The sequence below is a fragment of the Cryptotermes secundus genome, unplaced genomic scaffold, assembly GCF_002891405.2.
Source record: "Cryptotermes secundus unplaced genomic scaffold, Csec_1.0 scaffold617, whole genome shotgun sequence".
In the NCBI taxonomy this organism is placed as follows: Eukaryota; Metazoa; Arthropoda; class Insecta; order Blattodea; family Kalotermitidae; genus Cryptotermes; species Cryptotermes secundus.
In genome coordinates this window covers 6,760-34,407 of record NW_019724592.1, presented here as the reverse complement: position 1 = coordinate 34,407, position 27,648 = coordinate 6,760, and the positions used below count along the sequence as shown (strand labels likewise).

At 40.2% G+C, this 27,648-nt stretch overlaps 1 protein-coding gene across 1 annotated transcript in view; it reads left to right on the top strand.

The window, feature by feature from the left end:
• LOC111862382 (MOXD1 homolog 2) overlaps window positions 1–27,648 on the top strand; it is a 165,911-nt gene that overhangs the window by 133,490 nt on the left and 4,773 nt on the right. The window contains exons 5-9 of the mRNA XM_023847712.2: window positions 12,699–12,785; window positions 13,637–13,828; window positions 17,082–17,409; window positions 18,657–18,781; window positions 19,883–20,076. Of these exons, the coding sequence (XP_023703480.2) occupies window positions 12,699–12,785; window positions 13,637–13,828; window positions 17,082–17,409; window positions 18,657–18,781; window positions 19,883–20,076 (926 nt within the window). The remainder of the gene's footprint in view (window positions 1–12,698; window positions 12,786–13,636; window positions 13,829–17,081; window positions 17,410–18,656; window positions 18,782–19,882; window positions 20,077–27,648) is intronic.

Here is a 27,648-nt window from a genome sequence, read left to right as displayed (position 1 = left end):
GTAGTGCCAAGGAAAAAAAAAATTGTCCGGAATATGAATTATGCTCGTTCAATAATTTTCTTCTTCTTACAACTTTCATTCTTGTTTAATTTCCTTCCTAATCAGAAAAGCGCTCTCAGGTTCCTTCACGAGACAGGTGCCTAACGAGATCCTCGTCGCTCATCGTTCATTCCAGAAGCTTCTTCTGTAATGTAATGGCCTGATAATTGCCTTCCTCGCGCCTGCTAATGCCTTCAACTTCGCTTCGGACATGGCAGCTACTGGACGTTGCAATTCGATGAACGTTAAATAAAGCACGTTCCATGAACTGACGCAGTTCCAATACCACGGACGCTTGAAGCCGTCTTATTTTCAACGTCGGTCTTTTTATGTTCAAGAAGGAGGCCAGTAGAGAGAGTATGAAGATGACAGTTCCGTAGAAACAAGAATTCCAACATTTTGTTGGAAAGCTACAAGCTACTGAAGATTGAAAGAATACCATAGAGTAATTTAATATTGTAAGAGTTTTTCAGGTAGAATCTTTGAATGAAAGTAAATGCTTACAAGAAGGAAAAACAATTTGTTCTAAAGCTAAGACGCCATGGTGATCTGAAATAATTTTTAAGCCAAACGTATTAAATGAAGCTACTTCTGATTATTGTAGTTTTCAGGTTTGCATAAAAATGAAAATTCAGATCACGTCACGAGAGGGAACTATGCTTTTTCAATGACTTATTGTCATTAATATTAGTTGAATTTTTGTCAGAAATCTTGTCGTAGGATGCGAAATAGTCTAAGAGTTTGAAATTATTAACAATATTGTGATATGACGCCTAAAAATCGGAATAATGGAACCAGAGTAAAAGTTCATTGCTGGGCAACGGCTCGGTAAAAAGTCCTAGTGGCAACGAATACATAAAAACATTTGACATATTATTGGGCTATAACGATGTAAAATTTTCTGTTTGGTCCATCCCGGGGTTATATAACGAGGACCCCAGGTCAGCTGAATTAGATATTTGAGAGAGTCTCTTGACATGGCAAAAAGTTAGTTGAGTTTCAAAAGTGCATATGTGAAAATAAAACTTCATGTATGCTGCAGTTACAATGAGACTAGTATAATTACTGTGTTGAAATACGTTGCCAGGATATGACTTGTTAAATCTGAGAACCCTATTGCATATGTAATGGTGAAGTGTAAAATGTGTGGATCACTGATAACGTATTACTTGTAGTTACAAGTTGATTGTATAAGGGCAATAAATCCAATCATTCAATCCAAACCCCGTCTAACAGTCGCAACCCTCACACTTGACAATGTACTGAACTTATATATGTAACTTTAGGCGTCGTATGGAAAAATTCTTTCATTATCCCAGCAACCCACAAAGCATGAAAGTGGGAAAGCTCTGACCTGCTCGTCAAGGTTGTTACGAACTTCTTCACAGGTGTGATTAAAGTCATTACTTCTCCGTCTTAAAATTGATTTTCAGTTATATTCATATGCTCACGCTAGAGAGATACGTAATTAGTACGGTTACCCATAAGTCTCTCTGAAATGATGACGGTTTTATTGCCTGAATATGCATGAGTAAAACTGCGGTGTACTTCACCGAGCTGTCTAGGCTTTACCCTTCTTCTAAATAATTGCAGTTCAGATTCGATTAGTACTTATTAGTACAGAGCCGTAGCTGGACACTGACCTTGATATTTGTTGTGTAGTGACGGTTAATAAAGATGGTGTATATTAACACAACAGGATGCATGAAATGAAAATTGGTACTTATTTTTATTTAAGGAACGAATTTCTCAGGAACTGAGTGACATGTAATAAATATTATTTCTGGATTAATTGTAGTTGGTTGAGAAACTATGCTACAAGCCGGAAGATCGCGGGTTCAAGTCCCGATTAGGTCATTGCATTTTTTTTTCAGTTGACCTAATCCTTCCAGTCGCACTATGGCCCTGGTGTTGACTCAGCCTCTAACAGAAATGAATACAAGGAATTAATAAATCATTTTCCTGGGGAGTAAAGCGCGGCCGGCGCGTAAGGCTGACAACCTTACCGCCATCTTTGAGCCGATTGTCTAGATAATGTGGGAGCCTCGACGTCTCACAGCCGTATGGGCCTTCACTGCCGGTTACAGGGATAGCTTTACTTTTTACTTTTAATATCCCAATTTCCGTTTTACTTCAAGCATTTCGCTGGTATAATTTTAACAGCTTGAACATATATCAAGACTGATATCCTTACCAAAGTTTTCACCGAACTGAAAAAAAGAAATATGTTAACGCTTTTCAAGCCTGAAAGAGAGAAAGATATATATAGAAAGTAGAAGAATAGGCGAAAGTCATGGGAAAAATGCGGGACATTTCAAGAATGACAGAGAAAGAACATCATTCTGTTAGAGGACTCCGGGGCTTCACCCGCTAGTCGCTCTGGTAAGGTTCGTATGAGAATGATGCTAGAATTTTTATCAGCTGTGGGCTGAGACTCGGGTCCTGGAAATTAAATTTCTTGAATTAATGTCGAAATGCGCGCATTTTCAAAGTAATATGGTTGCCTTTAGGAAATAAATGTACTCGTATAATTTTTGTGAATTGTTCGGGGAGCTGCATGAGGAGCACACAGACGCAATTTGGAACTTAAATTAATTAAAACATCATCAAATTATTAGATCCTACCTGACAGAAAACCTACTGCGTCCCCAGTACATCGGCTAACCGGAACTAATCTTTAGAGAAATTATCGTAAGACACTTATACACATATTGTGGGGACAGTAGAGAGCCTTAAATGTTGTTGGGTAGTGGAGTTGATGTTCTTGCAGAATGTTTCTAAAATTGGCTTTCAGAAACTGTGGATGTAATTATTCTGAATGGTGGTTTATCTGTAAACAGTCAAAACACTTCGAAGCTGTCCAAGAGATTTGTTAAAGCGGCTGTGATTCGAGGCTCTGGATTCTCTTCGGCCAGTACAGTACGTCTCTGATGCTCAGCCCTTCCCTGTGCCTGGGGCTCTTTCCCTACTGCAACTATTCTCTGTGGAGGTCTTCATGGTTACGTGTTTGGGCACGAGGATAACTTTACGTTAGTCGTAATTCTCTGGAAGCTTAGGGCATCCCCTTTCAGTTCAGTCCACTTTCCCTGTTAGCTGCATTCGCAATGTGAACATAAGCATCAAATACAAATGTGAGATTTCAGGACCTCACTCTCGCTTCTATGAAGATTACACTTTTGCGGGATGTCTACCAAAATACACAGCGACACGTTCCATAAAAATTATATTCAAGTACGTACAGCATAGGAAAATATTCCTTAATGCTATTTGATTTCCGGTATTTTTTTTTAATTCGCTTAGTGGGGGGTGGAGTCCAGCTGGGTCCACTCGGCACGGCGGCCACTGATTGGCCTATTGTAGCCTACCCCGGGTGATTATGATGATGGAGAATTTGGTGGAATGAAGATTGGCAGGGGAAACCGAATTCCTCGGAGAAACCCCGCCCCAGCGCCAATTTGTCCATTACAAATCCCACTTGACCAGATCCGGGATCGAACCCTGGCCGCCGCTGTGGGAAGCCAGCGACTAACCGCTTGAGCTATGGCACCGACATATTTCCGGGCTTTGTCCCGTATTTAGTATTGCAAACCTAACCCTGCATTTGTATGACAGCGTGGAAACGTAAACAGCACTTTTTCGAAATTGACCGAGTGAAGTTTTGACCAAATGTAGGTCACTGAATTCTGTTCAGGCTGGGGTTCCTAAATTGTGTTTGTACCCATGAATTCGGCTGTTGAGGTCAAGTTGCAAGAGTACATAAACCCTTTTTTCCTTTAGAGGGCTTTGTTTGGGTTCACTGCTGCCTCATTTAGTGTTTTTGCACGAACAGATAATAAAGTAACATAGCGATTTGGGTTGTCTCACAATGTTACATGAGTTCGGCCATTTTCTAGGTCTGGGGTAAATAGACTGCTCTGTGGAGCTAACTTATGATATATTTTTTTAGTTCTTTGGTGTTTAGCCTGGACCGACGAAGGTGGTCAAGCGCATACATTCTTATGCATATCTGAACTTTTAAAGTAACGGTTTAAGTTATATTTATTTTGTTTATTTTTATTGTTGTTAATAACTCTTATTAAATAATTATTTTGTAGATTAAATCTTTTCTTACTAAAGCTAAGTTTAGGCAGCGCTAGCTCAAGCGGTTAGTCGCTGGCTTCCCACCGCGGGGGCCCGGGTCAAGTGGGATTTGTGGTGGACAAAGTGGAGCTGGGGCAGGTTTTCTCCGAGTACTTCGGTTTCCCCTGCCAATCTTCATTCCACCAATTGCTCCACAATCATCCTCACCTATCATCTGGGGCTGGTACAGTAGGCCAGAAGTGGCCGCAGTACAAGGGACTTAGTCCCACCTCACTAGCAAAAAAAAAATACTAAGTTTGGACACCCCATCTGAGGAGCACTGCCAACATAACGGATGAACTAGGAATAAATGTAGCTGCAGTCATCAAAATTGTAAGGGTAAATTATGTAAACAAAAAAAAAACAGATTTGTTGTTCATGACGTACCAAAAGGAGACGCAAGATTATCAATTGCTGTAAAGCGTATTTATATTTTGATATGCACAACATTGGACTCTGATTGGTCAATTCACGTGTATCGTCATCCTGAAAGAATGATTCATGCTGGCTGTGCTATAGTTACGTATTCGAAGTTAAGACGAAATCAGTGCTGCATTTCCTCCTTGGCGAAATCTAGAGACCTTCAGCACTTAGTGCTTATTGTTCTGTAAGTTTACTATATCACTGAATGTAGATGTGTTTTTCTTTTAAAGAATTTCAAAATTGATAGCCTATATGTTGCGTTAAATGGTGATTAAAAAATTTCCCATTGAAATTTCAACGAAATTTGTGTTAGCGTATTAATAATCTGTAACTCCTTTTGTGTTATTCCTTCTGACCCCGTGACCTTACAAGCAAGTTTAGGTTTCTCAACTTCTACATTAATGTCAGAGCCAGTCGCTGTGGACATTACTGTCCATTGAGTGCATACCGTACGTTTATTGGTCTGTCCTGAATGCAGGAACCCCCGTTCCCACATTACGACCTGTGAACAATTATTTCTGCCCTTAATTCTGATATGTTCTCCTTTGTTGCCTACCTTCGACGTAGAAGTTTGTAGTTTGCATTGCTTTGTTTCAGAATAGAGAAGCTATTTGGCAACACTCACGCCATACATGCCCCAACAGATGTTTGTACTCTAAACTGCCTAATCGAAATAACAGATATTATTAAAAAAATCTTTGATTCTTCAGTTTACGAATTTATGAAACAAGGCGTTGTGTAAGGCTCCACGGCGTCCAATCCCAGACCAGGGTTACCTTAACTATTTACTGCAGTAGAGCCTTATATATATATATATTATCAAGTGTTGAAAGTGTACAGTTACGATAACAGGAAAATTTATTAAATTTGAAGCAGTTGGTGGAATGAGGATTACTTACTAACTCACTTATGGAGCTGAGCCCTTCTTAAGGAGCCGCCAATTCTAAGCTACTCAAGAATTTCCCAGCATTTTATGGAAACCGGAGGTTCATTTCCGTATTCACAAGAGCCCTCTACTGGTCCCTATCCTGGGCCAGATCAGTCCAGTCCATATCATACCATCGTATCTCTCTAAGATCCATTTTAATATTGTCCATCCACCTACGCCTTGGTCTTCCCTGTGGTCTCTTTCCTTCTGGCTTTCCCATCAATATCCTATATGCATTCCTCTTCTCCCTTATTCGTGCTACATGCCCTGTCCACCTCATCCTCCTTGACTTGATCATTCTAATTACACCTGGAGAAGAGTACAAGTTATGAAGCTCCTCATTGTGCAGTTTTCTCCAACCTCCTGTCACTTCATCTCTCTTCGGTCCAAATATTCTCCTCAACACCCTGTTCTCAAACACCCTCAGTCTGTGTTCCTCCCTTAATGTCAGAGACCAAGTGGTGGAATGAGAATTAGTAGGAGAAAACATTTTTCTTATTTTACCTAACATCCGATTAAATGAAAGTTGTATTATTTATGATTGGCAAGTCAAGGTATCGCTCTTGTTAAAGTCATTAGGCTGAGAGATGGCCGAATTGACTTCGTTTCCGAGTATCGACAAAAATGTTTCTCTTCTCCATAGCGTCAGGAGCATATCCGTAGCTCAGCATGCCCCTTATTCGGAATTATCTCCCCAAGCGCGAAGAGATCAGTGCGTGAAGCTAACAGTTCACTTCCGTCTAGTTCGAAGGTTAAATACGCGTGTAGCTATATTGCGGCCCATAATACACGTCTTCAGCTTCATCTTCGATTAACTCTTCAAAAAACAGCAGCCACTATGGCTCATCCGTTTCATAATTTATAACAAAACTCTTTCTCTTACAGAGTTCCCTGTTTCCCTCAAAACAAGCCCTGATTAGGTTCTAAACAGCGCTAAGTACACGTATCTGGCCTTTTTAAACGGGTAAAGCAGTTCCTTGTCTACAATGTAGGAAATGAATTTCTGAATAACGTGACATGTAGACCCAATTCTAGGCAACGCCCGAAATACGCGCAAGCTCTAATAGAACCAATGTAGCAAGAGGTGTTTCTATGTGGCTCGTATATATCCATTGCTAGGTAACGGATCAATGAACAAAAATCCTTGGCAACAGAAGACGGTATTTCTGTGGAGTCCGTGCCGAAGATTTATCTTGAAGACAAAGAAAGGTACAAGCAGTTGAGGGTAACAATTATTTGTAATTACAATTTCTATGTGGTTAATGAATCTAGTTTCAATCCAAGCTCCGTTTGATGGACCGCGCAATAGCTCAAGCAGTTAGTCGCTGGCTTCCTACCGCGGCGGCCAGGGTTAGATCCCTGGTCTGGACAAGTGGGATTTGTGGTGGACAAAGTGGCGCAGAGGCGGGTTTTCTCCGAGTACTTCGGTTTCCCCTGCCAATCTTCATCCCACCAAATTCCCTATCATCATAATCACCCGAGGCAGGCCACAGTAGGCTAATCAGTGGCCGCCCTGAGTTGACCCAGTTGGACTCGACCCCCCACTAAGCGAATTAAAAAAACCCGTCTATTATCGCTAATACACATGACAATATTATTTATATGAAATTTATTCTGAATTTATACCAACAATCGAACGTTAAACTGTCTCCTCATACAGCCTTCTCAATGTTAACGCCAAATTCCGTCCTAATGAATCTTTTTTTTTCCCCCTTAGCACTACAGCCCCATTGGGCCTAGACCTACTTCCATGAATTTCTCCGTTCGCTTCGGTTTTTCTAGATCTTACACATTCGGTAGGACTCCTTGGGCGGGTGATCAGCTCGTCGCAAGGCCTCTACCTGTACACAAACACAGAAAAACGCACATACACAAACTAAACATCCATGCCCTGAGTGGAATTCGAACCCACGATCCCGGTTTCCGAGCGAACGAAGACAGTACATGCCTTAGACCGCTCGGCTACTGTGACCGGCAGTGTATAAGAATAATATATAAGAATTCAGTTCGTACCTCACAGGAAACAGATCCGAACCCACGGTCCCGGTTTCCAAGCGAGCGAAGACAGTACATGCCTTAGACCGCTCGGCTACTGTGACCGGCCTAATGAATATTTGCCAATACTAATACGAGAATATTGCCCTAACACTGTGAATACATTGATTAACTCCTTTCCTATACTGTATAACATCAAAACTGTTCCCATCCTACCGCTTTACCTTCCTCATTTCCCAGCGATTTACCTCAACTCTCCTTTAACAGAAGAATTATCCTCGACTATTTGGGAACTTTCAGTACTGAAAATTTTCAATTAGATCCCCCCATAAAAAGTGCAGTGGCTCTTACACCCCCCCCCCCCTTTTTCAATAGAATCTCTGTCTCTCTCTCTGTTGCTTCAAACTGTTCAGAGATTAGGCAGTGTTGGAATATGACTGGTATTTCCAGAGTGTAACGAATTACGGGACTATTTGTCTTAAGGCCCGGCCCGCCCGCCAGCTCTGCAATAACACCCGTGCCTTTGGTGGTCTCTATTCCCTCTGTTCTGAAATGTCTAAAGTTTGCCGCCACCTGTAAACCTCTTCCACAGTTATTGTAAGGACTTGAGTTTCAAGTTTAAACAATGTTACCCAGTCATTCGAGTTATTATGTACTTGGTAAGTTTAACAAAATGGCAGTATTATACTTAAGTAAATAAACCCCACTGTAGAGGAGAAAGTGACAAGCCCAGAACTTCACGACGTATGACTCCTCAGAGTGAGAAGTGTGTTAGGGCTTTGTATGTGCTTCAATCAGTCAACAGTAGGGCTATCATTAATAAAACGTTCAGGAACCAGAGGAACAGAACATAAAAATAAACTTAAGAAGCCAAAAGTGTAAGTGAACACGTAGATAACAGCATAATATCCGGGTAGCTACTGAGACTTTGTTATATCATGCTAAGACGTCTGTACCCGTCAGCCCGCCTCCTTTCATAATGATACTGTCTTTCACTATTAGCTGTAAATTTGTCCCTTTGGACAGCAGTAGTAATATATTTTTCTGAATTAACGTTTGAAATTACATAATCAAACATTTCAGTGGATAAACATACGGAGAAACCGTATCGCCCTTCTGTACAAAATAACAAATATTTCCACCAGCGGCCCGACCAACTTGGCGATTTCTGTTTTTGTGCATTATTTTGAGACAAAATATGTCAAACCTACAAAGGCTCCAAAATTAGATGACTGGTTAATGACGAATTAGGAAAAAAATTGAAAGAATAGTCATCTGGTAATTGTGGCACAATGCAGGTATATGCCTGGACAGACTAAAGAAAATCATGACAAACCTCAGTTATAATAGTTGTTACCTAGCTGAGCTTCGAACCAAACACCTCCTAAATATTAGACGTTAAAGCCAAGCCTTGTTTCTTGACGCACGAAAGCGTTCCTTTTATTGTCGCTAACTAAGTAACTGCATGAAACAGGATTCAAACTCGACACTACACTGGAAGCTTCATATGCAACCCTCCCTCTGCTGATGCAAAAATGCTGCCTTGTAGTCCCCCCCTCCCAGTCGTAATATCAAAATTACAACGTAACGCAGTAAATATCCTCCTAATCTTATTTACTTAAATTTATAACCAGAAAACAATACACTTCCTTCCTGTTTACCTTATTCACTTCATGAAAGCCTTACCCTTACTGTAATCTACCTTTACCGGAACGAATGAGAGGACAAAGCTTGGGAACCCGGGCAGAAAATTTTCTATCAAATATTCTCCTGTAAAAATGCAGTGTCTTTCACAATCTCCTGCCTCCCTCAACTTTTGTTCCTTCTTCTTCGTCTGACCCTTCTGCGTGCTTCTGACACAAGCGTCCGCGTTTCAACTGTTGACTCCACCAACATATACTTCCTAATGGTGCAATTCATTGAGAAGCCACTAGTTCTTTTCAGTCTAACGTCTTCAGTCTTATACTGTCATTATGGAACGGAAGAGCTGGTCAAACCTGGGTCCTTCTAATGTACTGCTGTTTCTTCCCCTCTTACCTCTCCCTCAACCCTTAGTCTTCCAAAGTTAAGAATACAGCACTAGATTTAGGCAGAAATGAGGCGACATCTTCTGACATTGTCGGTAGGTCCACTTTCTCTTTCTGTGGTTTCCTGGTTTCCGAGCGAGCGAAGACAGTACATGCCTTAGACCGCTCGGCTACTGTGACCGGCAGTGTCTAAGAATAATATATAAGAATTCAGTGCGTACCTCACAGGAACCAGATCCGAACCCACGAGCCCGGTTTCCAAGCGAGCGAAGACAGTACATGCCTTAGACCGCTCGGCTACCGTGAGCAGCTTGTCCACTTTACACGAATATTTTAACCATTCGCTTCGCTACTACACAACCACTGAATGGCTGACTTTATGTGATTCCACGTCCAAGGACTTGCGTCATTCTGCACACTTCCACACGCCACGTGTCACATGTAGAGTTATTTACGAAGTGTTGACGTTACGATGTTGAAGACAATTGTGACGTGGTAGCGTATGTCGATATATGAGTGCCACATTTCTGTGACCTGACAACAGTGCCAGAGGTTAATCCATTCCTGTAACCTAGGCCTTCAGTAATATACCTGTGTTGTTCCAGCATCCCTCATTCTCTTGTCTCGTTGTCATAGAGTGTATCACTGAAGAGAACAACATGAATAAGAAGGAAATGTGATTGTTGAATGAAGATGTATTAACATAAACGACGTCGAAATTTCAACGGGGTATTGTTGGGCTATCAGCACCAACACTTCATCACACTGTATCCATTTTACCGGACCATTCCCTTGTAAGAGAGAGCAATGAAATGGAAGCAGAACAAAAGTTCATACAGTATTATCTTCACAAAATTTTGCTTGTATAATCAAATCCGAAGGAATAATATGGTCGGAGAATATAGGGAAAAATGAGACATTCATATTGCAGGATTTTAGAAGGAAAGTCTTGAGGGAACAGATTGTTTGACATAGATTGAAGGATAGGTTCCGCGTTTACACTCATCTTCAAGTAACAGGGTGTGAGGTTGTGGACTGGATAAAACTAGGTCAGAACAGACGGGAGTGGCGGACTTTCGTGAACACGATTAAAAAAAACGTTTAGTTCCCAAGGGACTTTCTTGACTAGCTGAGCGACTGTTTGCATCTGAAGAACTGCCTGGCTTAGGCACTGTCAGCGTGAAACCAAGAAAACTGTATTATACACACAGTTCTGTAAAACATCCCTCGAAGGCAATGCGAGGAGACATCTTTTTTTAATATGGACGTGAGGTTATTACGCTTTCTAAGTAACAACAAATCAAGACACTGAGGTTCACGCTCCAGCTGCTTTATTTCTGTTTTAGTGATCAAATCCTTGTAGTGACGACACTCTGAACTTGATTTCCAATGTTACAAAAGGTTAATTAATTCCTTCCAGTGTGACTGATGGGTTTTCTTATTAATCTTTTATCCTTTACGTGTTTCGGTCCTATAGACCAACTTCAAGAAGGATATCAATGCAATAATAAACCATTATTAAAATATGTTTTGTTGAATATTAATATGTACATACAATGTCATCATAATACAGTGTACTAAACTAATGTCTTTTCACAACTACAGCTGCTTGTACCAACAAATTAAAATATTTATTACAGTTAGTATGTTTAAAAATGTTGAAGTTTTTAAACGAAATTGGCTCGTGTACCTTCTGTTTCCTCTGCCCAAATGAATTAATCTTTTTTAATATTGTTAGTGTGACGGACCAGAATCAAAGAAATCGAATTGATTGCCTGTGGATTCTAAAGGCTTCTGACGATGGTGGATGACACACAGAATTACTGGGTTTTTGGACTTTGTCCATCGTCTGGAATTCTGGGTAATAGAGGAAACGACGTTTCGGAAACTGCATCTTTTTCCGTCTTCACTGGATCAATGATTGAGATTATCTCGTTCTAAGGGGCTCAACTGAGTAGGTGTCTTCCTTTCTCATCTGAAGACGGAAACAGATCCAGTTTCCAAAACATTGTGTCCTCTATTACCTAGAATATCCTGTATTACCTAGAATTTCCCAGTATTCTGTGATTTCCAGTTGTTTCCAATTCGAATCTCCCATACTTTAGATGTTCTTGCAACCCAACTGGAGACATATACAGTGCTTTAGAAATTCTGTCCTATTCATTACCGCTGTCAAATATGGACAATGCCAAATGAAATTTTATATGCTGCTTCCGGGTTAAGACATCGTATAATTCAAATGGATGCAATGCGTTTCTCCGCGAGTTCTGAACCACCTGATCAAACCACAGAGTATAATAAACCACAATTCCACAACTGTGATGTACTGCCAGTTACATCATGTAAATTCTTCTGTTGAACAGCGCCGTTAAATTAACTGAGAAACTCTTAAGAGGAACCATCTCCCTTAAGAAGGGACGTGCTCGTACTGTGAGACTATCTTCAGGCTACGGAAGACCCAAGTCGTAATCATTTTGTTTAGCCCTCATAAGAACAGACTCGGAGTTGTCACGGTGAGGACAATGGGGGCTACTGTCATCTCAGGTGTGACACAGTGCAGTCCGGTATGTGTCAACCGAATTTCGGAGGAAAGTGTTGCCTCCATCTGCAGAGTTGGGACTTTGTTAGGCGGTGGTAAGGAAGTAGGAGAACGAATGACAGACATTTTCCCCATCTACCTACTTGTTACTACATCCTTTGGAAGGCCCCAAAATCTTATCCCTTTGTCTTTAGTCACATAGACCGACTGTGGGGTTTCCCCTTCTTATAATGATAACACTTCTTCCATTTATGGTCTATTCTTCCACCACGAAGATGGGTGCAGCTTGTTGCTACAAAACTTCGGTAAATTTTTACCAGATTACTCAGTGTCACACCCAAGAATGTAGCGCTCCTCAGTTATATAATGCACCAAGATAGATCAGTAAACAAGGAGTCAGTTTTAAACCGTAGAAGTAATAAATAACTCCAATTTTGGTGATGCTTCACAGAGATTTACGATGCGTCTCCTTTTAAAAAATCATCGCTTATACTTAGATTTTTGCAATATATGTAAATATCTTTGAGACAAGATGTCTAAACTTTTAAAGTTGAACCAGGATGTGGTTCTGCTTATAGTTTCCAATGTGCATTTTAAAGGATTAATAATAATTTGTTTCAAATTTCAGGTGTCAGTGACTATCCCTGACGATAATTTCTACTGGTGTCAAATATTCAGGCTCCCACGCATGAGACGGAAACATCATATGATTAGGGTAAGTCTCACGCTTACATATTAACATTAAATTATGCTTTTGTAAGTACACAGATTCCATTCCATATGTGAGTTCACTCTGCTCATAATTTCTTTATTGTGCTACACGACAAAATTGACGTCCCACAATGCGTATCCCCTTTAAGATCCTTCGGTGGTTTCGTTACAATATTTTCTATATTGTCCCTTTTGTATTGTAAGGTGACCAGTAACTTGGTAGTGTGTCAGACGCCGTGGTGGGCTCGCCCCATGCACTAACACGTATTTCACAGGATTACACACAACAACACATAGAAGGACCTGCGGCAAAGAGCAAAAAATCGAAAAGATAATGTAGCGCGTAGAGCCGTTGCTATGCAACGATCGCGGGATGTGCGTGTAAACAAGGACCTTTTCTGCGCAACAGTAAGTAAAAAACGGATACGCATGCAACAGAGGAACGGTGTTTTGTACATGGTCCATTCTGAAGTTTTGATGGACAAAACTGAAGTGAAAATACCGTCTGACAGACCTTGTTAATGCGAGATTAACACGAAAACTTATGCTAATATATAGTGGATTAAAATGGCTCCGGAAAGGAAGAATAAAAGATCTGTTACGAACATAATAAGAACGTTCAGTATTTAGGAACCGTGCCCAAAACAGATACTGTCAGCTTCTCAACAAGAATTTCGCTCATGAGAGTTAGGTCTGGAGGCTCGTCTTTGGACGAAGCTCTAATCAGAAATATTGCCGTATGTCCAGGACGGCCCCATATTTCAGTATTTGTTTGCTTGCCAGTGCTTCCTGTAGACTCGGCAGTGACTCGCACTGCAGCTCAGTAACGGGTCCCTCTACTCTTCTGTTTTCCAGTACGAGCCGCTGTTCCAGGCGCATCGGCGTGCATACATCAGTAATATTATCGTATATGAGTGTCAGGGCAGTGAGGAAGAGTTCGGAGTTCATGCCCGGGACAGGGGACAGTTGTGTTACCAGCCAAACATGCCGTCCATTCTCTTCTCCAGCTGCAACAGCGTCATCATCGCCTGGGCTGCCGGGGCCAGTGTAGGTATTGCTGCTTCCCCTGCTCAAGTTGCAAGATGGTGGCTTTGGTCGCGGTAGTAGTAGTAGTAGTAGTAGTAGTAGTAGTAGTAGTAGTAGTAGTAGTAGTAGTAGTAGTAGTAGTAGTAGTAGTAGTAGTAGTAGTAGTAGTAGTAGTAGTAGTAGTAGTAGTAGTAGTAGTAGTAGTAGTAGTAGTAGTAGTAGTAGTAGTAGTAGTAGTAGTAGTAGTAGTAGTAGTAGTAGTAGTAAGAATAAGAGTAGTAGTTATTTTGGTGGTAGTAGTAGTGTTGATGTAGCAGTTCTGACAGCAATAACAATAGCGGAAGTGGCGAGTGGTAGTAGTTATTGTTGTGGTAGTAATAATGTCGTTTGAAATTGTGGTAGTAGCAGCAGCAGTGGTGGTGGTGGTAGTGGCAGTAATAGTAGTAGTGGTAGTAGTAGTAGTAGTAGTAGTGGTAGTGGTAGTGGTAGTGGTAGTGGTAGTGGTAGTAATAGCTGCTGCAGCTTCTTCGCCCATGCATTTCCTTCCTTCATGTTTTCCAGTCATAATATTATGTCCAATTTTTATATTCCATGCGTGCTACAAGACCAGCCTATGTTATTTTCCTTGATTTTATCACACTAACAGTGAACCTCCTTTGTGAAAAGTAAAGATGTAAAGATTTAACACCACTTATACACGGTGCCAAATCCCAAAAGACTGCTTTCTTCAATCTTTTTCTCGTTCGTAATCGATCGTCTGTTTGTACATAGTTTATCCAAAATGTATGTGTTATTTAGTTAAATTCAAGATCAGTCTCGTATTTCAAAGTCAACGGAAAAGAAGAATGCCGTGGCCAACACTTAAAGACTACTTCTCTTTTGCACACAGTACTGATCCTACAAATCTTATAATGTAAATGCCATATTCAGAAAATAACAAATTTTCAATACAGCAACGAATTACAGTGTCACACAGGTTCAGTCGACATACAAGTTACGTGACGTAACCCACGATCCTGCGTCATCGCTGCTTTATAGAGGTTGGCTTATAAGCAACAATCCATGCATAAGGCATATGTACGATGTACGCATGCGCAGCTTCATTAATTCTTTATTAGTCGTGGCAATGAAATCGGAAGTTAAATACATATTTCATATTGCAGCCATTTTGTTATTTTCTCGTAGAAGAAGGAAGTGCTCCGATATAAGCTGCATATTTTTCAGCAACGTATTGCCATAAATCATTCCACAATTAGATTAACTGACGCTAATGTCGAACTCATCTTACAAATTAATGCGTCAGACATGTTCCTATTGCTGGATCCGCAGACCGATTCATATACAGCATCGTGACAATATAGTTCGTCTTTTCCGTACAGAATTCTTATAAGCAAAAATTCAAATCGAACCTTTATTTGTACGTGAAACTTCAGTGCTAAAACAGTAGCGTTAATCGCTGTGAAGACACAGAGGAAAGCAGCCACTAGTTCCTGCAGGAAGCGTCAGTTTTTTTCGTCTTATTGCCTTTGAACTTCTCAGTTGTTCCAGTTCGTTCTATGGAATGTCTTTCCCTTGTCTTCTCACTCAATGGGTTGACGCACAAACTCTGAAGTATTCTGCTGAGTCCGGAACCTCTGTACATCCGGAATGATTACCTTCCCTTTCAGCGACTCCCTGTTTCCATGTACCTACCTTCACACAGACAGGCCCAGGCATGTGGAATCAATAGAGGAATGGACCAGGGTATTTCATTTTATTGAAATGGGGTTTTAAACTCAATCACAGTTAACAAATAAAAATAGGCCTGCTGAAATATTTGTATTCTCTGGGAACAAGTTCGGAAAACGCAAGCCGAGTGTGAAGCGAATATTCAGTAAGCTTTCTGCTCTGAAAGCAAATAAAGGAATTTCTCGTAGTAGTTCGCGTAGTTTGGAGGAAAGGTTTCCTCACTACATTCAGAAGTAACCTGAACACCATTTTAATAATCATCAACAGCAGCACCACCACAGTCACGATCTATCGGGAAGGGAATTGGGCAACTTATTTGAAAATATACTACGTAGTATGTCTAGTTGTGCCAATGATTTCTCAGAAGGCCCTCGAGGTTTCTTGATCCATATACTTTGTAAATTTTAATAGATATATGTCAAGAAGCCGGTCACGGTAGCCGAGCGGTCTAAGGCATGTACTGTCTTCGCTCGCTTGGAGACCGGGACCGTGGGTTCGGATCTGTTTCCTGTGAGGTACGAACTGAATTCTTATATATTATTCTTATGCACTGCCGGCCACGGTAGCCGAGCGGTCTAAGGCATGTACTGTCGTCGCTCGCTCGGAAACCGGGATCGTGGGTTCGAATCCCACTCAGGACATGGATGTATAGTTTGTGTGTGTGCTGTTGTCTGTGTTTGTATACAGGTAGAGGCCTTGCGACGAGCTGATCACCCGCCCAAGGAGTCCTACCGTATGTGTAAGATCTAGAAAAACCGAAGTGAACGGAGAAGTTCATGGAGGTAGGCCTAGGCCCACTGGGGCTGTAGTGCCAAGGGGGGGGGGAAAATATGTCAAGAAACATTGTTAGAAATTAGTTATCATCACCACCCCCGTCTTTCGGGGAACTGGACTATCTTTGACCCCTTGCTCCCTGAGCCCAACAGTGCATTCGAAAGACTATTCCAAGTTTAATTTTTCTACTTGGTTTTTAGTTGCCCAATATTGTTGAAAGTACTTTTCTTTGCATTCTGCCAACAAACTGAATCTAACTGGTTTTTATTTCGAAACTTTATGCAATATGTGTTCCTATTTTTAGTCTCTTTGACGCTACTTTATTCTTTTTCGGTTCATCCAAGAATATTTTGCCATTAGCCTCAAGAAATCAGTTGTAATTCTTGTCTTATTTCTTGCTTCCATTATCCAACATTCCTTTCCCACGAGCCTGTAAATTATTTTTCTTGTTATAGGTCGCCAAATAATTATATTCGCTCAAGCCACTCCTCATGCACCTTTCTCCAGCCTTCCTTTGTCCCCCGTCTATCACGCCCAATGAAGCAGTTGTACAGGTAAGGTACAAGACTACGGATCCTTTCTGTTGTTGGGATAAGTTATTTTATAACATCAAGATTGCAGTTCTCTTGACCTGACACATTTTGGTGGAACCTTCCGACCAATGTACGGAGCTTCACATATAAGAAGACAGAGGTCTTGATACTGAATCTCAAATCTCGAATTTCTATTCTATGCCTTAACAATAGTTTTTAAACTTTCCTACTTTTCTCAGGGCTTTACTTTCCCGCCGGAAGCAGGGTACCCTCTGGACCCCGTCCTGGGGCCCAAATACTTCATGATGGAGACGCATTACAATAACCCGGCCCAAGACGTCGATATCAGAGACACTTCGGGCATACGTGTTTACTACACAGAATCATTGCGACGTCACGACGCCGGGGTGCTCTCTGTGGGGATGGATCCTAACTGGCGTCACATCATCCCTCCCGGGCAGCCGGAGGTTGTTTCTGAGGGACACTGCATATCGGCCTGCACACAGCAGACGGTGCCTCACCGGGGTATCAAAGTGTTTGCAGTCATATTGCATACTCATCTCATCGGTAAGTTGAACCTTTCTACATTTGTTTACAGTGAGTTCCTTTGAAGAAGAGGTTTGGAACACTCTGCCATCGACAGTTGAGCAGTTAAACATGAAAAGCATGAAACAAATCTGGCTTTAGGAATCATCCACTCGCGTGTATAAAGATATTCCCTAATGGTTTTATTTTATTTTTGTTTAGGGCGGGATGACAGTCAGTGCCAATCATGCTGCAAATGTCCTACTGCATTAACAATGGTTGGAATGAAAATCTGTAGGGAATATCGACATACTAGGATAAAACCTGCCCCAGTACAACTCTATCCATCACAAATCCCACACGAATTATCCTGGGATTGAACCAGAGCCATCGTTCAGTTGAAATTTCGGCGCTTATCTGCTTGTGTGTAGTACGACATAAGAATGCTCATGCTTAATAATATCGTTTCTGTCCTATAAATCATAGCGAGGACTATGGGTTCCACCTGCTTTAACTTCGAACACTCTGAATTTTGCTGGCAGGATGAGTTAATATGTTTCATGTGATTCACGAAACAATCAACAACTCTTTTCCTAAACATAATTTGCAGGATATTCTTTCTGACTGTTATATGTTTTGTGGTGGGTAGGAATTAAGTTTTTAAATATTGCTAGCAATATGCCAAGGCTAAAATCCGGGCAACGTCCACAGAAAACAGTCAGTCACGCCATCACCGGTATTCCAGCCAACTTGTTATGACTGATACCGAGAGAACCGACAAGCCATCAAGTGGCGCGCCCATCGGCGTTCCTGCCAACTCGTTGCAGCTGATAAGGAAAGGACATTAAATTATTTATGCGAGTATATAGAAGAATTTCAAAGCGTTGTATGATAGTTTTACTATTGTCGTAATGTTTAACTCCATGAAGCAGAATTCTATTTGAGAACATGACTGTTGCTAAGCACGTCGAAAAATTCCTCGTGTACTCATAAGTTCATTACTCCGTTCACAAAATAAGGCAGATAAATTCAGCCCACGCCCCCACCCCTCACAGAAATATGGCTCCTCATTTCTCTCAGGGAGGTGCCAGTTTCGAATCCTTGCCAGAACACCGAAAACCTGAATTTGTAATGGTCATCAGTTCTTCAACAAAAATGCAGGGATAGCAGTCATATGTGAATATGTCCACTTTCTTGCACACTGCACCCAGTTCACTATTCCCCTACTCTCGACGCTAAGGTGTTAATAAATGTGATTATGCAAAGACATAATTCCTTGTACACTTCAGGTCACAAAGTTCGGCTCCGCCATCTCAGACGTGGGGAAGAACTTCCATTTGTATCCGTGGATGACAATTATGATTATAACCACCAGGTTTATCGACGATTGAAGAAACCTGTAACAGTTTATCCGGTAAGTACAAACGCGTAAGACGCATTTTAATTTCTTATAACAAAATTATTGTTTGTAAATCTTATGAATGCAATGTGTTTCATTTTCCTTGCCCATTTTCAAATATCTCTTGTGTCTTGTGTCTGACGCTTTGGCGTCAATTCAGGCCGACCCAAAAAGCATAGGTTTATTTCGGCTGTGCCGCTTACAAGACAATTTTCATACTTTTATATTGTCACGTGTGGGGGGTACGCGTGACGAGAATGACGGGTTCTATTTCGGATGATTGGATTTATTGGCACTTTTGTTACAGTCTCCATTAATCACATTTAAACACAGCTTTGTTTTTTATTTACCCTCAAACTGGTCTCTCCTGGTAACACACTTAAAACACTGGAACTAGCACTTTAAAGGACTCCAAATATTACACTTGAATGAATTCTTCTAACTGCTCTTTAAATCTTCAAAAGTCGAGAATTCAGAACTCAGAACTCTGTCACTCAAAACTGAAAACTTTTGTATTTGTAACTGTCGTACAAGTTATGAAGCTCCTCATTATGCAGTTTTCTCCAACCTCCTGTCACTTCATCTCTCTTCGGTACAAATATTCTCCTCAGCACCCTGTTCTCAAACACCCTCAGTCTATGTTCCTCCCTTAATGTCAGAGACCAAGTTTCACACCCATACAGAACCACAGGCAAACATAGTTTTGTATATTCTAATTTTTATGTTTTTGGACAGCAGACGAGAAGACAAAAGGTTCTGGACTGAATGGTAGTAAGCATTACCCGAGTTCAATCGCCTCTTAATTTCCTCCTGAATCAGGTTTCGATCTGTTATAGCCGTTCCCAAATATCTGAACTGTGCCACATTTTCAAGACATCTGTTAGCTATCTTTATGTCATGATTTTGCCCTGCATTTTGGTGACGAGACAGCAACATGTACTTAGTTTTCTCTGTGTTTACTTCTAGACCAACCTCTTTACTTGCGTCAATTAAAGTTTTGTGTTTTTCTTTATGGTATCTACATTATCACCCAGTAGATGCACATCATCAGCATAGGCCAACAGCTGATGTGTCTCGTTTAATTTTAGTCCGGCAAAGATCTGTGTTTCTCTTTAGGGTGATCACCTGATAGCCCAGTGTGTATACAACAGCGAGGGACGCACCACAATCACCCTTGGTGGCCTGACGACACGCGAGGAGATGTGTCTTGTGTTCGCAATGTACTACCCTCGGATTGACCTGTCTCTGTGCCACAGTTTGCCGTCTCTGCCAAGTGTACTGCATTCTCTAGGCATTCAGGAACTCTGGCCGTGAGTACTAATCTTTGCAATACACAATTTATTGATTTTATTATATTACAATATCACTTGTCGCAGAGATTGGTTCATTTAAACTGCACTGAAATTGAAAACATCGTATTTTATATTGTACTGAATATGATGCATAGAGGAGCATTAGTAAAGGAGGCGTCAGGTGCGCTTCATTGTTCTGAATAAATGCATTAATCCTTTGGACCACCTTTCAATTGTACATTCAGTATAAAAAATAAAATAACATTTTCTGGTACGGTTTATATGTATCATGTACTAAACAAACTGTGGTTAACAGAAGTAGTCATTCATACTTGTAGTTAATTAATTAATTAATATTGATTGTAACGATTTACGGGTTTTATATTTCAGTTGGACAGAATATTTAAGGGATTTTTTTTGTTCAAATGCGGTTAGTGAGCGGTGGCAGTATTTTAAGTTATTTTTCATATTTTACGTCATGCTTATCGGGATTCTTGTATGAACGGATACCCAAAGTAATTTTAAAAGTTATCTTCATGTTTTTTTTCAATGTTTATCTCTGTGTTAACACTGACAGTATTAAAAGATTATCTGTAAGAGCATGATCGAAGTCTAAGCCGACAAAAAGTCCATTAGGCTACTGGTTTGGTTTACAAATTTTAGGCATTTGTTTCCGTCATGGAAAATTATATTTTTGGTTTATTTTTTTAAATATCTGAATATCTTCTAAGGTTTAGTTTTGGGTTGTGTTGATATAAGAAATTTACTGCTGATAGTTCTAATTCAGTTATCATATGGATGTGAATTCTGAAGTCAACTGAATCGCCCAATAAAATTTGTATACCAGATGATCAAATTTAAATTATTCTTTGACGTAAGAGCCTGGTGCTTTGGTTCAAAATGTTTTCATGAACTTAGCTTGGCACTTTATATTGTTTCAAAATACTATAATTCATTTCTTTATTACTTCTTAAAGTTGTCTCCACTCCCTTCATAATCTCCGAGTAAATTAGTGCACTGCAGGGGTTCGAATTCGGACACGATCCGAAATTTCCGAAATGCCCTAATCTTTTACAAATTACCAAATTTGTATTTGTTACATATTAAATTCTGTCATTTCCCAATTCGTAATTTTTGTGATGTTACCGAACGAAAAATTTTGAAATTCCTGTTTCACATTCTGCAGGTTCAGATGTCAGATGTAGCCCTGGATGTTGATTAGCCTTACAGGTCTCTTTATGATGTTCCCGTAACGCTTCAGGCAAATGCCTAATATTACCTCGAGCAATGTCACGACAACTTAAGTACAATACAGAGACAGTACACTATAGAAGTGACTAAGGAATGCGCCGTAATATTTTAAAAAACATAGCCATTGCCTAGCAATGGCTATATGAAAGCCACATAGAAAACACTTCTTCCTCTATTCTTGTATTTACAGCACGTTCCCCAGCCTACGTAATGCTTGTGCGGGAATGTGTTTATCGACTCGTTGCCCAGCAGCAGGTGCGCATGTCACAACACGCTCGATGGATCTTGAAAATTGTCGGTTTACTCTCGTCAGAAAAACAACTCCGAGACTTTTCTGCCAATGATATGAATAAGCCCCTATTTTCGTCTCGTTTGTATTTTATGTGTCTGTTTATTAAAATTGTTACATATGGAATAAATATAAAAAATGGAGTGGAGTTTATGTGCAAGTCGCGCACAGGATTGCTGCATCCTGTATCTATCTGTATACGTCTGTTTTGTAGGAGTTGAGGTTCAACCCCGGTTGTTATGAAGAGTAGTATCTTCTGGGACATAACTCTATGTAGTCCGTTGACAGTCAACCGACGTTTCTGAAAAAAATATCTGGTCTTCTTGCCACCTGATTTTACGCTTACATGCTATGCTTATTTTTCTTCCTGAAGGTGGAGGAGAAATCGAAACCTGATTCAGGAGGGAATTAAGAGGCGATTGAACTCTGGTAATGCTTGCTACCATTCAGTTCAGAACCTTTTGTCTTTTCGTCTGCTGTCCAAAAACATAAAAATTAGAATATACAAAACTATAATTTTGCCTGTGGTTCTGTATGGATGTGAAACTTTGTCTCTGACATAAAGGAAGGAACATAGACTGAGGGGGTTTGAGAACAGGGTGTTGAAGAGAATACGTATTTGGACCGAAGAGAGATGAAGTGGCAGGAGGTTTGAGAAAACTGCATAATGAGGAGCTTCATAACTTGCGCTCTTCTCCAAGTATAATTAGAATGATCAAGCCAAGGAGGATGAGGTGGGCAGGGCAAGTAGCACGAATGGGGGAGACGAGGAATGCATATAGGATATTCGTGGGAAAGTCAGAAGGAAGAAGACCACTGGGAAGACCAAGGCGTGGGTGGGTGGACAATATTAAATGGATCTTAGAGAGATAGGATGGGATGGTATGGATTGGATTGATCTGGCTCAGGATAGGTACCAGTGGAGGGGTCTTGTGAACACGGTAATGGATCTTCGTGTTCCATAAAATGCTGGGAAATACTTGAGTAGCTGCAGAATTGGCGGCTCCTCAAGAAGGGCTCAGCTCCATGAGTAAGTAAGAAGATAGGGTAGATATGTTCCTCCGAAATGTCTGTTAACTTGCAACGGCCTACAAGGCTGTATATCCCAGAAGACGGAACTCTACGTCTTTTTTGTTTGAGACCCCTACAGAAGAAAATGGTAAGGTGCTGGGAGGTGTAATGATGTATTGCAAATATTGGCGAATTTGAAAAAGATATAGATATAGATAAAGATAGCGTCCAGCTAGCGCGACACGTCACAATATATAAGTATCTTGTTATTCTTCAATAATTACTCCTCCGTCTATTTGCATATTCTAAGTCAGGACCCACTTCTGAATATTATAATCAATAAATTGAAAATTTAAAGCGGATCCTCCCACTTCAAGATCTGTACCTACACAGGACAACGCAGTCACGAAAAGGACGCGAGTAAATTTCCGGGGGTTCGAAATCATGTTCTTAGTGAAGAGAATACGTCGCCCAGTTGGCCCAAATATTATGAAAAAGAAAAGTAGTGGAAGTGTTAAATTTCGGTATTATCTCAAAAATTTTTTTTTCAACCTCCCCCCCTCCACAAAGAAGGAAAAGGAGATAAAGGATACATCGCAAAACCTCAAGATAGGCCTCCCAAGTTCAGGAGAATAATAATTCTATTAATTTTGCTGAAAATGTAACATCAACATTGGTCGGAATCAAAAACGTTACGGAGCGCTTATTGAAAATGTAGGAAACGAATAAAAATTGTTGACAGAGTGAAAAGTTGACATCTCCCTAAAGAACAGATGAGCGACTTGCGGTGTTACATTGACCAGCAGTTACGTGCGTGTTATTTACCGAGCCTAAACTCTGTGAAAATTTAAGTGTATCTGTACTTCTTTGAGACCAATCTGATATGCAGATTTTGGAGCAAAATAACCGTTCAAAATCATCTTTTTGTTGAATATTTTGCAATCGTGTGCATAGGTAGATTTCTGCCTTCTTCACGGTTAAACCTACTGCCTCTAACTTCGGGTACAGAAGCCTTAATCTAATATTACTTATTTACTTACTCATGGAGCTGAGCTCTTCTGGAGGAGCCGCCAATTCTGCAGCTACTCAAGAATTTCCCAGCATTTTATGGAACCCGAAGGTTCATTAGCGTGTTCACAAGAGTCTTCCATTGGTCCCTATCCTGAGCCAGATCAATCCAATCAATACCATCCCATTCTATCTCTCTAAGATCCGTTTTAATATTGACCACCCACCTACACCTTGGTCTTCTTAGTCGTCTCTTTCCTTCTGGATTTCCCACCAATATCCTATATGCATTCCTCTTCTCCACCATTCATGCTACATGCCCTATCCACCTCATCGTCCTTGACTTGAACATTCTAATTATACTTGGAGAAGAGTACAAGTTATGAAGCTCCTCATTATGCAGTTTTATCCAACCTCTCACTTCATCTCTCTTCGGTCCACATATTCTCCTCAACACCCTGTTCTCAAACACCCTCAGTCTATGTTCCTCCCTTAATGTCAGAGACCAAGTTTCACATCCATACAGAACCACAGGCAAAATTAAAATTTTTGTATTCTAATTTTTAACTTTTTGAACAACAGACGAGGAGACAAAAGGTTCTGGACTAAATGGTAGCAAGAATTACCCGAGTTCAATCTTCTCTTAATTTTCTCCTGAATCAGGTTTTGATCTGTTATCATTGTTCCCAAATATCTGAACTGTGCCACCTTTTCAAAACATCTGTTTCCTATCTTTATGTCATGATTTTTCCTTGCATTTTGGTGATGAGACAGCAACATATACTTAGTTTTGTCAGTATTTACTTCTAGACCAACCTCTTTACTTGCGCCAACTAAAGTTTGTGTGTTTTTCTTTATGGTATCTGCATTATCACCCAGTAGATTCACATCATCAGCATAGGCCAACAGCTGATGTGTCCCGTTTAATTTCAGTCACACTTGGTTTTCCTGACCCTTCCTAATGGTATATTCTAAAGCAAGTTGAAAAGCAGTGGCGATAAAGCATCTCCTTGTTTTAGACCATTCTAGATAGGAAATTTATCAGACAAATATTTACCTACACGGACTCTATTGTACGTTTCCTTTAAACACATTTTAATGAGCCTAACTAGTTTCATGGGAACCCCAAACTCTATCAGAATACTGTACAGTACTTCCCTCCTAACTGAATCATAGGCTTTCTTGAAGTTTATGAATAGCTGATCTAATATTACAGAGTAAGAGGACTCACTTCCTTTATGCTGAAGATTGTTTGGAGAGGGGCATTCCTAAATATTGGAAAGCCTACTCATATCTATACAAACAGTGAAACGTCACGCCTCAAGAACTAAATATGCATATTCACGGCTGTGTTCACAAAATGTCTCACAAAATATTAAGCATAAGAATACTTTTTCTTCTAATTTGCGAATAAAGATATTTTTCAGTGATGTTTATCACTTCTGTCTACTGAGCACGATGTTTGCAAATTATACGTCGAAAAAACCGGCATATTTATTGAGAGTAAGAGAAATTATTTGCTCAATTAGGCCATCCGTTTTACTGCACCTCCACTCCGCCTTACACATGTAGAGCAAATGCCTTGAAACATATCCACAGTGTAGATTGTATGGATTAATGCGGACAGGCTGATCCCATTCGTCTTGTCCGTTAAACCAGTTCGTGATATGATGTGGTAGTTTGTGTCTTACTCGTAACTGATACAGCTGAGCTTACCGGATAGATTTGGATATGATTGAATCCGATAACGTACGTCGTAGCGAAATATAGATCAGTTCTGGTGGGGAATCCCCGTTCCTGTCTGAATCCCTGGATCAGTCTACACAGAACTATCGGGCACCTGGTCCTAAATCTATTTTCAAATGCGATACCAACTGTGCCAAAATACAAGACGCAATCAGACGAATATGAAGTATTTTATGCTTCAATTTGAATATGAATACGTACATATATTTAAGCTATTAAAGTAAACAATCGCTATTTATTCTGTCACATGAAATCCAGAAATTTACTCTGTGTTTTAAATATAAATTATTGCGACGTATCGACCCGCGATGGGAGGTGACTCTGTAAACATCAGCCGTTGTTAGGGAGTGCCTCCACGCAACAATGGAGATATCACGATACCTGACGCGTACAGCCGTTGCTATGTAGCGTCCGCAGCTTACGCGTGTACGGCGACGTCACACAAGAATAGAAGAGGTGATGCAGGCAGACATTTTCTCTAGGTCCGCGCCAAGACTGTCTGCTAGGCAACTGCATGGTAACGCGCCTCTACAACAGTAGCGGGGGCTGTGTTTTCTGTGCTGCTTGGTCCGTGCACGAGAATGAGAATTAAAGGAGCACAACGGAGTTGTCGATAGGAGACAGTCACGGGAAGTTCGTAGTTGAAGAAGAATTAGTAGTCAACCTGTGAAGACTTTGTGCATGATTAGAAGATTTAGTCACAATGAGCTGTTTTAATTCCGTTACTAGGATACGACTAGTGAAGAATGTGAATCCTAGTGCGAGTGAAACAGTGAACTGTAAATTGCGTAAATAAACGATAGCGCTGTATTGGTTTTAAATACTAGTTCATTTTTTAAGGTGTTATTAAATATATTCACCAGTCCAAACCCCGTACAGGGCCACTACTACACGTGATATTATGTTACAGGAAAGAAGGTGAAAAGTATTATTAACATTGTGGTTAAAATTCCTAACGAAACAACAGAAATACATTTACTTATGTATTTGTCTCAGCCCAAAGGGAAGTGCCTATCCTTTTGCCTTCGCAGTACAGAATTTCCATTTCATATTTCTGAGAAATATGCAAGAAATACCTCAGAACGCTTTCGAAAACGAGAGGCTGTTTTCTTCTGAGACCTCTGACGTCATCCTTTCTCATATATCAATTATTTGCTTTAACATCTGTGGTAAATTAACCTCAATTCCAGTGGAAAACATGTTGAATTTTGTGGAACCTGGAAATATTATTCTAATAGAATAACATTCAAATATCGTTTATATATTTCAAATAAGGTATAACATTTCATATTTCACAACTCGTTGCTTGTTTCGTCTCTTCCATTCTATAATGGATTCGAATAGCTTAAAGTGCATGGTAAAGTAGAGAGAATATAATATTCACTGAAATGATCGCATTACATTGGCTTAAAGACTAGAAAGGAAACATAGTTCAAGATGTAACTGGCTATAGTTTAAGAGGTTCCCATTTACCGTATTTACGCATGTATAGGCCGCGTGTGTGTATAGGCCGCAGCACAATTTTCAGAGAGAAATTATAGAAAAAATAATTTTCTTGGAATATTATTTCTTGTATTACTAATTATGAATATAATTTTTTTAAAATCAAGTGTGATTTCGAATATTTCGAATATAAGCCGCACCCCAGTTTTCCTCTTGAATTTTTGGCAAAAAATGTGCGGCCTATACATGCGTAAATACGGTATGTAGGCTCCAAAATGATACAAAGCAGTCCATAATTTCAGTTTACTTACCACAGTGTAGAGACACTAAGTACTATTGATTTTATATTAGTCTTTATAATGCCATGAACAAGTAAGAAGATTTCCGAAGAATTAATAGCCTACTTTCCTTTGATATGAAATGGACCGCACAGAAAAACAAGAAATTAGGGGGAACATACAGACAGCAAAGGTGATCTCATAAGCCTCCTAATAAAAATTAATGGTGAGATACACAGCCAGGCAGGAAAAGTGATCTCGAAAGTGAGATACACAGGCAGACAGCAAAAGTGATATCAAGACATATGCCTCAAAATTAATTAAGAAGATTAACTGACACTCGGAAATCTTTTGAAAAATAAATTCTGTGGTACCCGTGCAGCAGAGAGAAAAGAAGCTTGAAAAGAAGACAAGACAAGACAGACTGGTGCAAACTTATGAGCCCGTATAGACTGCAACTTTAACACCCGGGGCTGAAAATAGGCATTTTCAAAATACCAGCAACGGGAACCCAAAGTGCAATTTTTTTTCTCTCAGAAATATGGCTGGATAAAATACAAAATC